Source organism: Neopelma chrysocephalum, unplaced genomic scaffold, assembly GCF_003984885.1.
Source record: "Neopelma chrysocephalum unplaced genomic scaffold, ASM398488v2 Primary Assembly neopelma1_62, whole genome shotgun sequence".
NCBI lineage: Eukaryota > Metazoa > Chordata > Aves > Passeriformes > Pipridae > Neopelma > Neopelma chrysocephalum.
Window position 1 is genome coordinate 5,304,451 of NW_020897719.1, and position 18,313 is coordinate 5,322,763.

The 18,313-nt window shown below is 37.0% G+C and overlaps 1 protein-coding gene across 33 annotated transcripts in view; it reads right to left on the reverse strand.

The window, feature by feature from the left end:
* The window catches only part of NRCAM (neuronal cell adhesion molecule), a 153,855-nt gene that overhangs the window by 36,794 nt on the left and 98,748 nt on the right, over positions 1-18,313 (reverse strand). For 31 of the 33 annotated variants that reach the window (XM_027682137.1, XM_027682128.1, XM_027682127.1 and 28 more), the window contains 9 exons: positions 17,439-17,570; positions 8,223-8,366; positions 7,131-7,242; positions 6,650-6,816; positions 6,419-6,566; positions 5,739-5,863; positions 4,455-4,484; positions 3,177-3,278; positions 80-277 (listed from right to left, as the gene is read on the reverse strand). In XM_027682137.1, coding sequence (XP_027537938.1) covers positions 80-277; positions 3,177-3,278; positions 4,455-4,484; positions 5,739-5,863; positions 6,419-6,566; positions 6,650-6,816; positions 7,131-7,242; positions 8,223-8,366; positions 17,439-17,570 — 1,158 coding nt within the window. The remainder of the gene's footprint in view (positions 1-79; positions 278-3,176; positions 3,279-4,454; positions 4,485-5,738; positions 5,864-6,418; positions 6,567-6,649; positions 6,817-7,130; positions 7,243-8,222; positions 8,367-17,438; positions 17,571-18,313) is intronic. The other 2 variants (XM_027682131.1, XM_027682109.1) reach the window with 1 other exon arrangement.

The window sequence follows — 18,313 nt, forward strand, 5'->3', positions numbered from 1 at the left end:
GACTGCTGTTTGATTCCAAGCAAATTCAATGCTATTCATAGTAGAAATCAATTACTGGTGAGAAGAAATACTTATTTACTTGCAGATTTTGTGAGGTACTGCTCAGATGGTTCACTGGGCTGACTTCTACCAATCTTATTGACAGCTATCACACGGAATGAGTAGTTGACGTACGGAGACAACTTCAACTGTACTGTTGTCTGAGTTCCAGGAACTTCCGTCTGGTAATGCCATACTCCTGGTTCATGCAGCCCATCTTCATATTCAATTACAAAGTCTGCAAACAGAAATTGAATCTAACTTCATGTCAAAACTTGCAACACCTTCCTAGACCAGGGTAGGCATTTCTGAACGAGCTAATCAGAAGGGAGTGCTCTAATCAATGCCTTTAAATTTTGTGGAACTGGAAATAAATACATAAACCATAACACAGATCTATAATGAGGATACCAGAAGTACTGCTTAGGTAGAAATATAGTAAATACACCCTCACTTTTATCTTTTGGTATTCTTACTAATGCAGGTACCTTTCAGGTAACATGTTACTCTCTCTCTAGTACCGGATTTTAATTTAATGGGAACCCTTGAACTATCACAGCACAAAAGAGGGACAAGATTGGAATTTTGATGTAAATTTGTCTGTCAAATATATTGTTCCTAGTTGTATCAAGCAGACAGCATCTAGTACCTGTACAAAATTAAAATTCTGAATACTCCATTTTCCCCAATGAAGTTAGCTTAATGAAGAATCAATACTTTAGATGGTTTTTGAGAGCACTTTTCAGTATCTTCAAATTAAGTCAGGGAATGTATGTTCAGAAACTAAGTTTCTTGAGTTTTCTGTGAGAACATTACAATGATTACTATTAAGACCCTACAAAGTATATAACCTCAGGGATAAATAGGCTTGTAGAGTTCCAAAAAGAAAATCACATTCATTATCAAAGACAAAAGGATGTATTTTTCCAGCTGTGAAACACCCAAAAAACCTTACTGCTCTAAGGTATGAGATATGAATTCTGAAAGACTTAGGAGGAATTGTTAGGACACAGTAAATAAATGGGACAAGAATGCACAGTCTGAGTACATTCTATGGAACTTTAAGTTTAGATGTATGAAATTTACATGAGCATCAAATATTTGTGTGTTGTGTAACAAGAATTTTTCCCTATCTCATGTATAGGTGGGGACAAGAAGACAGAGTATGATTCAGAATACATCCTCTTTGCACTACTAAGAAATTCTGAGGGCCATCTAGAAATTTCTTTTAGAAGGATACTTACAGCACCACATAGAAATAATGCGCAAGAGTTTGAGGAGCCAAGACATAAAATAGATAACTACTACTAATCTTAACCTTCTGGACTTAGGGCTAGCAGATTTCCTTCCGGTCTAAGTAGTAAGAATGAAAAAGAACTGACCCCAAACTACTGTCTGAATTACTGCTGGTGGTGTGTGCTCAGCGATAAAGGTTTTGGGATGGGAGGTCTTCTGGACCAAAGCTTTGCTGAAAAGGTGAGAATATTACATGCTAAAAAAGTTTTCATTACTGCTATTTGCTTCCCTAGTAACTAGCATTCTGTCTGCAACTCTAGTAGAACAACTTCAAGGGAAAAAAATCTATCTGAGCTTTCAGAAAGATTCTACCATGTCAATCATATTACTTGTGTAAAGGGATCACTGGTAATGAAGTGCTATCCTTGAGTCCTGATCTGCACTTTGAAGTGATAGCAGCAGCAGGAAAAATAGGCTTACTCAGGAAGCAAATGCCTTACTTTTCAGGCTTTAAGGGGACCATGCAGCAATATCAATTGCATTATAATTAAAACCAGCATTATTTAGTCAGAGGAGCTCAGTTTCCGATATCAGAGTGCATGCAATATCTCACTCTAGAAAAACCTACATAAGCCAACACCGCTTAGTATTATCTTTTTCATACACTGTGATCTCATTCCTACAGAAAGACAAGATTTGTGTCTTCTGGTCTGGAAATAAAATGAAAATATTAATAAAAGAGCATATGAATAAACCATAACTTAAATAAAATTCAACTATTTACATTAACCTTCTATATATTTTTTAAAGAATATTACTAGTTGATATACATTAGAGAAGTCCGAGAGCGTAAAATTTCAGCAAAATCACGTGGTGTTTCATTAAAATGCAGTCAAAACCTTTGATGTGCTCTGAAATTTGTGAAATTCTAGTTTTTATAAAACTTCCTTTACAGATCCTTATAGTTTGTGTTCTGTGTTGATAATGACCAACATCAGACGTTGGAGAGCAACACCCAGTAAATCAGCCTAACTAACTCATACCAAACATAACATGTACACTGGTCTTGGTAACTTGTGGCAGTTACTATCTAAAAAGACACTGCACAAATAATTAAATAATTCCATTAAGTTCCTCATGGGGAAAAAGTTAACCCAACAAATCTTTCTGATCATATGATTTTTTGGAAAACAAACAGTAATATCTTTGTTCCTTCCTCCTAAATTCCCCCTCCATCCTCTCTGCTCAATATAAGCAAGAATGTCTTTCATCATGTTTTACTGGGAAGAGTAACAGCATTTAAGATCAATTTCTGTCTCAGAAATTTATAGACATTTATTTTTCTGTTGCATGGACATGCTTTACTCTTTTAACTGTCTGGACTAGAAAAAGAAAGAAAACCAGAAAAACTGTCTGCCTTATATTTTCATGAAGAATAAGCTTCTGTATCAGTAGTGATGGATAATCCCTAAAAATAGTGGTACTGATGCTATTTCAAATTCCCAGGAATTACAAAGGAGTTACTGCAAGATGGTAGTAGCTCTCTCCTTCATACAATCAATAAAAACATACAACCATACAACCAATAAAAAAGTCGACTCTCCACCTATTCATGAGATTGGATCTTGTCAGACAGACCTCATATATGCATGAACTTCTATGTTATCTAGCACAGGTTTTTTGAATAAAAAGGCCCAGCTCTTTTGGGCAGTAAATAAGTCTGCTTGGCTGTACAGTAGAGGACATTAGGTGACTCTTTGTAATGTAATTAAATGGCAGCTGCAGAGAATTCATTTAACATTTTCCATGCTTCACACAAAATTTATCTCAGAAATCTTTGGAATTTGAAAACAGTTAAGATAATGCTGTCAATGTAGTGTAGTAGATAAAAACAAACATACGTGTAATGGGACTGTTGTTTTCATCTCCTGGTATCCATGAAAGTTCAATGCTTCTTTCTAGCTGACCTGTCAATTCCAAGTCAAAGGGTGGATTTGGCCGAGCTATAAATCAAATGGACACAAAGTAAATTACCACACCAGAATATGTAGTTATATATTTTAAAAAAATCCTTACAGTCCAATCAAAAGAATTCCACAGCAGGGCATATCTACTCACTTATGTAAGTGGGACTTAATGACCATTAGCATGCAATTGTTACAAAACAAATGAAAAAGGGAGAAACGATGTATCCTGAAAACTTCTATATATTAACAAGAATCTGTATTTATTTTTATCTATGTCTGAGTGCACTTTGATAAAAATGTGATGAGATGTAAGGAATTGTGAAATGCATGTTTAGTTTATCTTTGAATGATTATGGGTGGTTACCTAGTGTAGTAGAAATATCTAAAAAACCAGGGAAAATAAAGAAGTATTCACATCAAAGAAGCTTTTCTAGAAGCACTACAAATATTTTTTGTGTGAATTCAATCAAGTATAGTTCAAATAGAAACTAATTGCAAGTTACTGACTCATTTATTTTTGGCTGTTCTTTTAAAAGTCCATACAATCTGTTACTATGCATCCTTATAATGCATAAAGATGTAACTATCCATTCCAAATTCCCAAAGGTAATTCATTATATGATTTTTTACACAAAAATCAAGACTAATGAGTAGGTTCATTTAAGAATACATAAGCATTTTCATTGAATGTGATAAGATTTACATAAAAGTGCTTATGACCCTTATACCTTGAAGTGTTTTAGCATTTGCACTTTAAAACCTAAATTCAGAAAACATGCTATAAAATTAAAGGCTTTATACCATCAAATTCAATACCGTATCTGACTAATAGATTTCTTTTTAATTTCAACTTTAATTTTAAAATCTTAGCAATTTCATCGATTGTAAACCAAACTGGTCAATACGGTCATATTCATCTTATGAGTGGATTTACCCATGAGAAAAACATTGTCATACTACAACCAACCTTAATTATAAATAATTTATTTCTGAAAACCACTTATTCCCTAAAATACAAAGCAACCTGCACTGTAAAATTCCAAAGTCCAGTACTCTAGTAATGAAGCAGTTGGTAAAATGGGATGAAACCACACAAACAGACACAGACACACACAGAGGAAAAGGGGGAAAAAAAAATGTTGCACTTCGCAGTAGGCAAATCAGAAATATATCTGCCAAATGATGTAGATATAGAACTTCGTATTAGTTTACCGTAAATGATAGCTGGAGTTGGGGGAGCAGCTGAAAAGGACATTAATATAAAGGATTTAATCAGTTAGTAGCCAAAGAAACAGAATACTGTAGGCAGTTAAAGACTATAGTTATTAGAGACAAAGAAAAGTTAACTTATTTAGATAAATGGTTACTTAAAAATAATACATTGATAATTTTTCACTGAAAAGCTATAAAACTATTCTTGAAAACTATTCATTTTTTAAAGAAGGATAGATCAAGAAAATAAATAAAGTAAGCAATCTTATAAAAGCATTTAAATAAGTACTAGTTGTTTGGCTTAGATCATTCCTGGATAGGTATAAGATCACAGAACAAATTTAAAACACAAACATACTTGACTTTGAGTCTCAGCTTGAACTCAGGTAAGAATCGTTCAGCACATCTACTTAGAACTTTCTTATAAATTGGAGAAGGTGCAAAGTAATATATTCTGCAATAATCTGAAATCATAAAAACTTAACAGAGAACTAAGGTAAAAATAAAATCCTTGGGAAGTCATATAACCAAGTATGCTCAGTCTTTCTGAACTATAATTTAGTTGAGAAAGAGATTCCTGAGATAACATACTCCCAGTTCAAGAAAGACATGGAGCTGTTGGAATGAGTCCAAGGGGAGACACTAAGTTGATCATGGGCTGGAGCACCTCTCCCATGAAAGCAGGCTGAGAGAGTTGGGGCTGTTCAGCCTGGAGAAAAGAAGGCAGTCTCCCAGTACGTAAAGGGAGCTGAGAGGGACTTTGCACAAGGGCCTATAGCAACAGGACAACGGGGAATGGCCCTAGCTGAAGGAGAGTGGGTTTAGATTAGGTATTAGTATGAATTCTTTCCTGTGAGCATGGTGAGGCACTGGAACAGGTTGCCCAGAGAGGTTCTGTGGAAGGTGTCCCTGTGCAAGGCAGGGGTGTTGGAACTAGATGATCTTTAAGGTCCCTTCCAACCCAAACCATTCTGCGATTCTTATATGTTCATGAACAAATACTCTGCTAGCTTAAATGTGGTCAAAATAAAAACCTATACAGTGCGAAAGCAAATGTGCCCTGCAGTTACTGGACCCTTTTGTAAGTAGCTGATTTAAAGGCAAACTTTAGGGTAAGAATACATTTTCTAAAAGTTGAAACACATTTACACATAGGTGGCATTTCCTTTGTCCTGTCCTAGAAACCAAAACTATGCGCTTTTCACTTTAAATCTAATGCTGTTTTTAATACTTAAGAGTAATTAAACACAGTTCTGCTATCATAAAGTTTGAGAGTATTCTTACCAACAACAGTAAGCACAGCACTTGCTGAAACACTGTCCAGAGTAGTATTAACTATGCAAGTGTATGTTCCATCATCTTTATCAGTTACATTCATAATGGTCAAGTTGTCTTTACCAACTAGAAACCTGTAAATACAATAGATTCAGCCACTGATTTTTCAATAACTGGTAGTGTTATAAGAAACTTGCATAAGACATTATCTAATCCTGTATGTGTCTACTGCAGCACATACCTAAACAGCAAGGTAAGCTAAGGCACAATGTAAGCTTTCATTTTCTACATTGCTCTTGACCATTTTCCCACAGTAACTGTCTATCCTAATGTGCTTTTCTTTCCAAATATACTCAAACAACTTTTAAATATATGTGATCTAGAGCAAAATAGTCTTTCATTATCTGTTTGACTTCTTATATCAATTCTCTTCTCCTTACACTTAATATACATGGTCAGTGTGCACATTTTTATAAAAGATTACATCTCATTTTATTTTTAATTCTATCTTAATATTTTCATCACACTAGGTAAGTCCTTGAGTCAGCAAATATGGAATAGTTATGATATTTATCAGTCTTCCTTGGAAAATGTCAATAGGTCAATATGTACCGTTCAGAGATCAGCAAAAGAAGCAGACAAAAGGACCTAGAAAATAAAAAAATAAAGGAAAACTAATTGGTCCATACCTTTCATCATCTGGAAGTTCATCATTGTCCTTCAACCACATAACTGTTGGTAGTAAGGTAGAATCATGTTTTATTATACACTCAAATGAAACTTGGCCATATCTCTGAACCACTTTGTATTCTGGCTGTTTAATTATCATTGTTGGATCTGAAATTTAGAATTAATATTAGATATTCAGAAAGTCTGAAATTCTGTACTAATCAGTGACGAATGAATGATTAATTTCTTACCTTTAATTTCCAAGTGCACCTCATTTTGTATCTTTCCTAATTCATTCCTTGCTACACATGTGTATGTACCAGTACTATCTTTCTGAGCCACCGGAATTTCCAAGGTTCCGTTATCATGGAAAACGTATTCATTTCCACGCAAGATGCTACCTTTCACTCCCTTAAACCTTTATGTAAAAAGTAATATCATTATCCAGCATCAAAGTTAAATTCTGTAGTATTTTATTATCAGAAAATGCAAACTTAGGACTGCCACGTTAGAAAATACAGACAGAATCACCTAAAGAAATTTAAACTTGACTCTGTGGGATAACTTAACTGTTGCTACATTAAATATATGTAATAATATATTAGTGAACGGTAATCAGCATGTATTTTAAAATACACTATTTTAAAATTGTAAATAGAGTTTAAATAGTTTTAAAGTCTCCATAGATATGAACAGCTCATTTTCCATATCTCAAGCATAGCTACAGCTTACCATTCAATTTCAGGCTTAGGTGACCCAAAATAAGCACAGTCTAGCAATGCAGGACTATCTGCGATGACTTGATATAGCTTATTAGCAGGAGTTAGGATTCTCGGTGGTTCAGCTGAAAAGACAAAGATATCTAGATATAGATACAAAGATACAAATACAAAATTCAAAGACATCAAGACTGGCCTAAAGAATTACATGTTAACATCCTTCTCTGAAGTGACTTCTGGTCTCAGTCAAGATCCAAATACATTCTACTGGCACTAGCCTGAGGAGAAGATAATGAAGGGGAATTATCTCGTGAAAAACAAATGTTTCTTGCCTGTTTACAAGTCACAGTGGTGGGTAGCAAAGGCAATGATTTCAATTGGAAAATTTAAATCAGTAAATACTTCAAGAAGATAATCTCCTGGGAACAGAGTGAACTATATAATCCAAACAAAGCTGCAGGCAGAAAGAAGCTAGGATATATTTTTGGTGCAACACCTACATTTTGTTTCTTTGAAAAGACAGTGTCTCTCAATCAACAGATCTGCCAGTTCCCGCAGGAGAGTTGTTAGAGGTCATTCTGCCTAGAATTTTGTTACTAGCTTTGTTAAATTCAGCGTGAATTAGAGAGGCCACAACATCTTGTAACTGGAAACATATTTTTGGGAGGCCTTTCAAGACAAATGCATAATCATATCCCCTTGCAACAGTAATTTAGAGATTCATCTATTCAACTGATGTGAAATATCCACACTCAATGAAACTGTATTAAAACATACTAAGTTAAGGAATACTAATTCCAGCCTTATTTGTTACACTTCCATTTGCTTGATTTACATAACAAAAAAAAAAAAAGAGAGAGAGAGAAAATTTCTTCCAAGTTTTCTCCAGCTTTCACAACTATCCTTCTTACTTAGGTACAGTGAAAGTGAAACTCAGGAATACCCTAGAAAAACCAGGTATGTATACACTTGCTTTTTACAGGGGTCAGGAAATACATTGATTCTTACTAAAGACCTCAAGCAAGGCTTGAGCACAGTGTCTGTGTAGTAGCAGGAGACAACTAAATAGCTAAGAAAACTGAAAAATATAAAATCTGTTTCTTACCCAGAACATTCACAAATGCATTTGCTAGCAAGTATCCATATTCATTAGAAGCATTGCACTGATAGACGGCACTTGATCTTTCTTGCACATGGGAGAAAATAATGGTGTCACCATCTACCTTTCTGCTAGGATCTTCTGGGGCAACTGTTGGTGTAAAGAAAAAGAATTATTGCTTTTCCTAAACTGTTCTTGGATTGTAATTTTCATACTTCTGAAGAGAAGAATCTGAAAGACCAATATGCCCTTTATGTTTTTTTTCCTGGGTGGCTGCTCACTGGTAAAGACGTGAATTTTAATATCATAAAGGAAGTTCTCCCAATTCTACAATATTAACTCAGGATGGTAGAGTTCCCATTTTTGGAGAGTTTTTTTTTTTATTTTCCAAAGAAGCGAAGCTGAAATTGTATTTTACATGCAATACAGAGAAAAAATACAGATATGACAAGATTCAAGCAAATACAGACAATATCTAGAAAAATACAGAAGTATTTCTGAATGTCAAAATAAAATGCTGATAGAATGACACAGTCCTCTGTAACTTTAAAGTTTCAAATCAATTGTTATACCATAAATAATTCCCCAAATATAAAAATAGCCATACTCAGTTGAAGTAAGTTGAGTAAAGCATAAGCAATTGCTTCCCACAAAATCAAGAAACAGTCTTCACAAGAGCACAGTTAGTAATTCAGCAGGTGGCACTCTTTCCCTTATGTAAGAATTATACATTGCCATTTCCTTGACTGTTCTGGAGTAGTCTGAGCTGTCAAACAGCTCTTGCATCCCAGAAGCATGGAGGACATAACTGAAAATAAAATTCTAAGATAATACTGAAGAATAATAGCTTGTCAGTTATGATCCAAATGGATGAAGTTAGAGAGGTACAATGGAGAAAAAATTTAGCTTGTAACAATAAAAACACACAAACTATAGTTTAATATTTTACGAAAATATTAAGTAAAAGCAGATGATATTATTAATGTATTAAAAAGCAGATGTATTATTATTATTGAAAGTTAATAGTAAAATTAATGTTGTTCTTAAATGAAAAATAAATTTATATACCCTAGTTTGGATGCATTATCAAAATTAACACCTATATTGAAGCTTCAGAAAATAAGTATATTTGTGGAAGGCAATTTGGTATTAAAAAGTTTCTCATTTATTTGGACTCATAGAAAAGATGAATCAACTAAATTAACATCAATTTTCCAAAAGTGACAGGACCTTTCGATTCAGACAATGTCTTAGTACTTATCTGTAAAGAAAATAGAGAAATTTCTCCTGCATTTTCTTTAAGTATCTACTACTGAATTCTCTACAAGAGAAGGAACCAGACAAAGAGGACCACAGTTCTGTGCTTCTGCTTAAGGGTATTTCCATGATGAGTGAACTCTAAGGCCATTTTTCATGTAAAGTAATTACATCTATTTCCGAAGAGTTGCCTAGAGAACAGTTTTCAACTCTATTTTTCCCTCTGGTCTTCCATCGCTCTGAGTTCAAATCGACATCACAAAGTCAAATATTTTGAAAAGGAAAAAAGGTACCACTGGGATTTTAAATGGTTATTCTCTGGACTTCTGGATTGCTGGCACTTATTTTTCATCTCTTTTGCTTTACTTCCTATTGTGTTCCGTGTCTCGCATTGCTTCCTACTCTATGTAAATGCCGTTTTCATTAAAAGATTCATGGGCTGAAAATAGATGAAGCAGGTGAGTTGCCCAGCAGGCAGGCCAGCCAGCTGTGAGAAATGGTCTGTTTCTGCATACAAATCACAGTTAAATAGAAAATAGGCACAACTGCCCTTCTAGGAGGATGGAGATCTGCCCACAGCCATTCCAATCATGGTTACTTCCTGCCCTAGGCTCTGTGCTTCCCTCCACTCGTATCCTTTGAATCCTGCAGCACTTTTTGCACATGGAAAGGTCTTTAATGGGTGCACAGACTGACCCCCTCACACACACTCTCATACATCTGTGTATCTATATCCAACTTTACAGGCTGATGGTAGGGCCAATCCAAAGAGATGGAAGCCATTCAACTCTCTATGACTGAAGAAGGAACTGGGTTCCTTCTAATAATAATCTAACCACTAAATTATTATATAAAAAGAGAGGTAGCATCTTCCCACTGCTGTATTTAAGGAAAAAAAGAGATACCCCTTTTCAGCTATCTGAAGGAAAGGAGGAAGGTGCCTGTTCTCAGAAAACAGCTTCAAGCAGTCCATCCCAAGAGGAAAGAAAACAGGAAAGTGTCAGGTTAGTCTGTGTTTCCTTTTAACTGGTCTAGCCACTTGCATGCTGCAGGGCATTGATTCAAAAGCTCCCTGTTGAGACTGGCATCTAGTCAACAGCCTGTCTTCTGACATGCCTCATCCTCCCACGCAACACGAACAGAACCTACAAGGTTTTGCCCATGTATTATACTGTGTTTTGCAGTGCCAGGCCATACAAGTTAGATGCTGTATCATTTAGCATTTTTAATGATCTTAAACACTGCTGCACACACAGCACACAGAATCACTGAGGTCGGAAGGGACCTGTGTTGGTCATCTGGCCCAAACCCTGTCTTAATCAGGGCCACCTAGAGCCAGTTGCCTAGAACTGTGTCCAGATGGGGGCAGGATCACCTCCCCTGACCTGTTGGAAATACTTTAATGTAGCCAAGGATAACTTTAGCCTCTTTGCTGCAAAGGGACATTGCTGGCTCATGGTCAACTTGGTGTCCACCAGGACACCCCAGTCCTTTTCTGTTAAGCCACTATCCAGTTGGATTCTCCCCAGCATGTACTGGCACTAGGGTTGTTCCTCCCCACTTGCAGGACTTTGCCCTTCAGTTTGCTGAACTTCATGAGTTTCTTGTCAGCCCATTTTTCCAGCCTGATGAGGTCCCTCTGAATGGTAGTATATCAGCCTCTGGTATATCAGCCACTCCTCCCGCTTTTGTGTCATCAGCAAACTTACTGAGGGTACACTCTGCCTCATCATCCAGATCATTAATGAAGACATTAAACAAGACAGACCTCTGGGGTATACCACTTGTTATTGGCCTCCAGCTGGACTTTGTGCCACTGATGACCTTCTCTGGGCCTGGTCATTCAACCATTTTTCTATCCAGCCCATACACCAAGAGCTTGTCTATGAGCATCTAATGGGAGACAGTGTCAAAGGCCTCACTAAAGTCTAGGTAGACATTATCCACTACTCTTACCCCCACCTACCCAGCCAGTCACTTCATCATAGAAATGTGTCAAGTTGGTTCAGCATGATTTCCCCTTGGTGAAGCCATGCTAACTACTCCCGACAGTTTTCTTGTTCCTAATGTGCCTGGAAATGGTTTCCAAAATTAGCTGCTCCTTCACCTTTCCAGGGATCAAAGTGAAGGTGACTAGCTTGTTGTTCTCTGGGTTCTCCTACCAGCTCTTCTTGAAGATAGGAGTAAAACTTGCTTTCCTCCTGTCTTCGGGCACTTCTCCCAGTTATCATGATCAATCCAAGATTATCCAGAGTGTCCTTTCAATGACATATGCCAGCTTAGTCAGCATTTGTGGGTGCATCCCATTAGGGCCCATGGACTTACGTAAGTCCAGTTAGCCTAAGTATCCCATGACCTGATCCTTTTCCACCGAGGGTCCAGCTCATTCAAGTCTTTTTCCCTGGTCTCTGGAACCTAGGATTCCCAAACATCAGTCTTGCTAGTAAATTAAGAGTGAGGCAAAATAGGCATGTAGTACTTCAGCCCTTTCCATAATCCAGCCTTTTTTTTTCCTTTTCCTTTTTTTTCTTTTTTCCTAGGGAAAAAGGAGTGTAGAGCCACTCAAGCACTGCTTGTTTGCCTGTAAGAGTATTCTGGTCACATTACAGGATAGCTGCACAAAAAAGGCATGATAGCCAAATCTGAATTTGGTACTGATAGCCAAACTATGTAATACTTAAAGCGGGTATATGAACGATGAGGATTTGTTATAGGAGTTCTGCTGCTGTAACAGGACAGTTAAGCATGTGCCCTGTAACAGCTAACATTTGCTCCCAGTAACATGGAGTCAGGTAAGAATTGCTTAACTGACACCAAACGTTAATGGGTTAGTAAGCGACAAGTTTGTGCATTCATGTAACTTTTAAGATACTTAGAGTGAACTTTCGTGATAATCTTTGTATTGCATTCTAACTATAAGTGTAGTAAATTGTACTGACCGCCAACCCACCTGTACTTATTAAATATTTTATATACCTAAATTTACTGATTAGAACTCAATAAACTACTGTATCAGATCGGTCTGAGTGATCTTCTCCTGCAGTAGATTTTTATACTGAACATTTGTTATCATAGTTCTAGTATTACTCTACAATTTTTTCCTTAAGTTTATGCACAAACAATAGGGAATGTAAATCAGAGTGTGAGATTAGCAATGGCTCTTAAGCCATGATTTTTAACAACTCTAACTTCAGAGATAGCTTTGAAGACAGTTACTGTGGAAATACATAAAGAAAGCAAATACAGAAGCTTAGGCGCTTTTTTCCCCGCTATGAGTATAGTAACATATGGTCCTTTTATAGTGATACTCACAGTTGTCACCTTCTGAGAGAATCATCAGGATCATTTGTATTATAGTAACTTTTGCTAGAAGTATCCTATTGTTCTTCACCTACTTATTCTTCCAAAAATTCACATTCATTAGTACTTTAGGAATACAGTAATCAATTTCAAAACTAGAAAAATCTTTCTGGGGTTAAAACTACCCATAACTGAATGACTGAAATGGCAAAGAATGCTCTTTTCCTTTTCTTACCAATCTCACATGCTTCTCAGCAAAGTTTCTGATTTCTGAGTTTCTGATTCTGACAGTTCTATTATCTCCAAAGGGACTGCATTACCTCCACTAGTTATGACCATCCTTTGACTACTTTGTGCAAAATTAAAGAAAAACTGATTATCAAAGGTTTTTATAACTGCTGCAGTTCCTAGGCCAGATGCACAGTTCCAACACAATGACAGCAGAAGCAGCAGATAGATGTCTGCCCTGGCAGTGCTCTCCTGTTTGAGACTGAACTTCTTAGGGTATCCCAGTCCAGCAAATTTCTCCTCACCCACCCATGGCTGCCATGAACAGTCAGTATATACAGTGTGTGTGTATACTCAGAGAAAACACAATGGATGACAAATCTCTGAGCCAGGGATTATCAAGGCATTTCATGAAGGAAATCTAAAGGCTAATGTTTCTCCCTTAAATTCAATATGAGTACTAACGGAGACTAACTCAAATCTAGAAATTTAATTTGAAATGTGATATAAACAGGAGAAGAACATATTGAATGATGATAAACAGTGCCTTTGAGTGCACTACTTTGTATAAATCTAGGTGTCTGTATCTAATAATTAATAGCTCATCATGAACTATAAACCACTGAACCGATAAATTAGTCTTTTGTACAGTATTTGCAATGCCTTTCTGAAGTCCAATTACGAAAGTGCTTCCCCTTCCCAATTAATCTGGGTTGTTACTTTCTTAAAAGTTGAGATATTTTATGCATGGTTTCCCTTTTGTAAAACCATGCTGAATATCTAAGCAGTAAGACACAATGGATTATGCAGCAGTATAAATAATGCAGATCTTGAGTGTTAATTGAAGCATGAGGCAAGGCAGAGTCATGGCCTGAACTTTCAATTGCTATTTGTCAAAGTAATTCCAATTGACCTCAACAGGATGGTGCACGTGAGTTCAAAATACTCCTGTTGGTAAACATTGAGAGGTTAGCTTAGGTCCTTATCACTCCAGTAAGTCTGAAGCAGCTTTTTTTTTTTTTCAGAAATGCTGGTGTTTTTCTTTTCAGCATTATTGTTAAAGAAAATTAATTAAAATATTTTAGATAAACCTAAAATCTTCCTCTAAAAATATTGGTTTACTCAGACTATTATAATCTTGAACAAAATTTACCATTGCAATTTTGTTTCATAGGTACTTAATACACACTACATTTTTCTTTATTTTTCCCTTTTCCCCACTGATATTTAAGCCTCAGCCTTTGACTGAGATATGGACGAATGGTTCTTTCTTCAACATTCCCCCTTCCTTGTCTGACTCTATTATGAAAAAACAAAACCAGAAGAATTAAGTATCTCCCAGTTGTGCTTTCCGACAGAAAATTAAAGTATTGCAAACAGATTACTAGGCCACAGGAGGCACATTGTGGGATATATGATGACAGCAGGGCTTTGAAATTCAAATATAGCTCTTTTTCTTTGAAATCCTGCCATGGGTGTAGCTGTCTCAGCACTGCCCTGAAGCTGAAACAGCTGCTTTAGTTTCCTTTTACAGTGATTTACTAATAATTTGGTTGGAAGACGAGTGGTTCAATTCTATAATTTAGTAAAAAGTGAACAAAAAGGTCCACTGTACTTGGGAGTTTCCAGAACAGCTTTTGATAACTCAGAATAGGACATAATCACAAGAATTTTAAGAACTGCACTTTCTGTGGCTATGATGCTTCTCTTAGATGTGCTGACAGATGCACTGTACTGGAGCATCCAATCATCTTGCACTTAAAGATTTAAGGTGGATAAAACTTCAGCTTTTCTCAGCAGTGAAACTGACCCTTCTCATAAGGCTGAGATACTCACTTGTTTATTTCCAGTCTTCTTTCCTTTTTTTTTCCTCCCTACTGAGTTTAAGTGGGTAATTTAATTAAAGTCTTTAATTTTTACTGAGTTTCCTTCAACAAGACTCTGTGTACTGATTCCTCAAGGCCAGCCAGCCAATATATGCTGCCTTTGTACTTGGGAAATTTGGTGGCATCCTGCAGCTGCTTCCAGAAACCCCGATTTACTGCTACCCTGCAAGAATGCAGAATACATCATTGCTTTTCTGGAAAATATACTTGTCTGTCATTTGAACAGAATGTCCTACAGCTTTGACAAGGAAGTAGTGCAAGGCAAAGGTGACTCTCATAGCCAGGTGAAAAGGATTTTATTAGTCAGGAGGCCTGAAATAAGAGTTAAACTACCAGGAAAGCAGGATAAAAATCTCCTCCAAACAAACAAACAAAAAGTGAATGGCAAATAGCAAAGGAAGAGGAGACCACCAAAAACCCAGAAAGGAAAGTGAAAGACAAGTACCGAACTTCTATGATAAGGCATGCACTATGATATATTTATGTATAAATATACACAATACAAAACTACATTGCTACTTTACTGATTTCCTGTCAAACCATTGTTTGATGAGGTGGTTAATGTCAGCTTACATAAAGTATTTAACCAATAGAAACTTGTCATTTTAAATCTCAGGCTAGAGATCTCAACTTACTGTCAGAGACTGAAATGGTTAATGATTTATGCATTCCAGGAGTTTGCAGGCTTTTGACTTTTGCATTATACCTCTTATGGGCAGTTGGGCCTGCCCCTCCCTCCAGTGAAGAGCCGAGCTTGCAGGCTTTTGACTTTTGCCTTACACTTCTCTTGGGCAATAGGGTCCATACCCCCCCCTGCCAATCTTGAAAGGCGGGAACCAGGCCAGAGTCAAAAACTCTGCACAGGCCCAGGGAGAGGTTAGAGGCTCAAGACATGGCCCGTCACACTAACCATGGATATAATAACTTCTTTGAGTGTGAGGGCTTCCCTCCTTCACCCCCAGCAGATCAAGGCCACCACTTCAACTGACGGACATGGAAGCGGCAACTACCAAGTGTCATTGCTGGACCCCGTGGGCGGTGACTATATGCATCTTTCCACTCTCATATTTTCTTTCCCTTACTCTCCCTTACCCTTATCCTGTCTTTCCTTTCTCTCCCTTATGCATTTTCCCACCCTGAAGTTATCCCTATGCCATATTGCTATAAATGCTATAGATGACAACACCCAAAATGCTAGCATGCCTGTTGATACAAAATTGTTGAAATAAACCTTACCAATATATGTTTTCAGACACCGATTATTCAGTGTCGTTTCACTCTAATCCACCCCAAGGGAATTATTGATAAAAACCTGGGTTACCCCCCCCTCCCCTTTTCCTAGGGCGGGTCGTAACACTTACATTTAATTAGGATTCATGAAACAGGTTATTTGCTAAATAAACAATTAAGTTTAATCTTGCTTGTATACCAAATACTTCGAATGTATCTATTGAGGGTTCTCATTTACCTGTTGCTGTTTCCTAGATTTGACTGTAGACAATCCTTCTCCATTTTCCAAACTGGGTGACATTGCTTCATCAACAGACTTAACTCCTAAACTTCTGAAAGTGACACTGTCATACTTTAAACAGGTAAGCAGAGACGACTATTTTAGAGTACATTGTCTCTCATGAGCCAACAGGGCAGATTGTCTGTTTTTACACTACCGTTTTGTGAATGAGGAAGGATAAAGCTAGAAGAACCAAGCGTGACTTTGCGGCACAGGGCATACTGAGTGCACACCCTGCAGTGTCCTCCAGCAAGTCCTTCCCAAGTCAAGTTGTGCTATATATAGTGGCTACCTTGTGTTTGTCATACAGCATTGCCCGTGTAAGGACAATTAAGTGACTCAATTACCAATTCAGGCCTGCTTTTTTTATCCAGGTACACAGCAACAGCCGTTCCACTGCCTTAGGGGTTCCTTTTCTTTGACACCTACTTGGCGCAAGCTGTTTGCCAGGTAGCTGCTGACACATTCAGTCAGTTTTGCTGCTGCAGCTTCTTAATAATGAAGCCTGGAAGGCTCAAACATACACTAAGCTGCAAATCCCGCAGTGTATTGCAAATCCTGCAAACCCTACAAGTGCTCTGTATATCCACAGATGTGAGGACTTGATCTTTTATGTCACATTCAGGACTCCTAGAGAACATTAGAGTTGCAGTGGGCACCAAAGGAGTGATCTAGCAGACATGACTGCCACAGAAACACAAGGGTAAAAATTACACCCCAGCAATGGCTTTGTGAAAGGGACAAATGTCACAGCTTTGTTACTACCACTTGATCTCCACAAAGATACTTACCAGCAGAACACTAGACAGAACAAAATGGAGTATGCTTACACATTTTAGTGCTCTCAAACACGTTAGGGGCACATTTTGTTGTTCCACTTTCATGAACCACAGTATTTTTACCACATATTTTATAATTTAGTATTACCTGTCAGGTAAAAACTACTCAAATACAGGCTCTTCACTTATATTTGAAAAAACCCAACCTGATATTCTTCATATTTTCTTATTCATGCTCCTGTGAGGTGATTAAGAACCTTACTTGCTATGGGAACGCCATTTGCTAACCAGCTTATACTGGGCTTTGGGTTGCCATTAGCTCTGCAGATCAATGTTCCATCTTCTCCAGGAGACAAGACCAGGTTTCTGGGTGCTGTTATCCAGTATGGGGCAGCTGGTTTTAAGAAGAGAAAGACAGCAATCATTTTCCAAAATTATGTATAGAAAGCCATAAGGCACAGGTACAGTAACCAGAAGATAATTCAAACAAGGTATGTGTAGATACAGACTTACACCTATGCTGTTACTTTATATATATATGTACGTATCTCTCTCTCTATGTGATACCCAAGGGTTAACTGGTAGATTATACATTGGCTAAACTGAGCTACTGGCTACCTATTGCATCAAAATTCTGATACAAACAACAAGTGCTGTCTTTCACTTAGGGTTGCCGGCTTTGAATCTAACTTGCCTTTCCTAAAGCAAGCAAAATTTATCTGAGTATGGCATCTGCAGAGACTGCAGTGGTATTTTGATTAATTTCAGAGATAGCCATGCTCACAATAGTTAGGCTGTTAGGAATGAATTTAGGTTTGATTATATAAAAAGATTTCGTGTCAAGGGTGAAATTTAGAAATGGAAAAACCCTTGGTCTCAATAAATTAAATGGATGATTGCAGTGGGGTCAGATGTTTACCTGAGAAAGATGAAAACACACTGAGATCAAAATGGGTGGAACACTGCCCCTAATAAAAAATATCCAACTATTTCTCCATTCTTTTTACAATAAATAACAACAAAAAGCATATGTTATCACATCTTGCAATGAAATTTCAGACTTTGGATTGATGGACAGATGCAAACAGAAAATTAAACTTCTCTTAAAAAGGAGGTTCAATGTGATCATAAAATGAT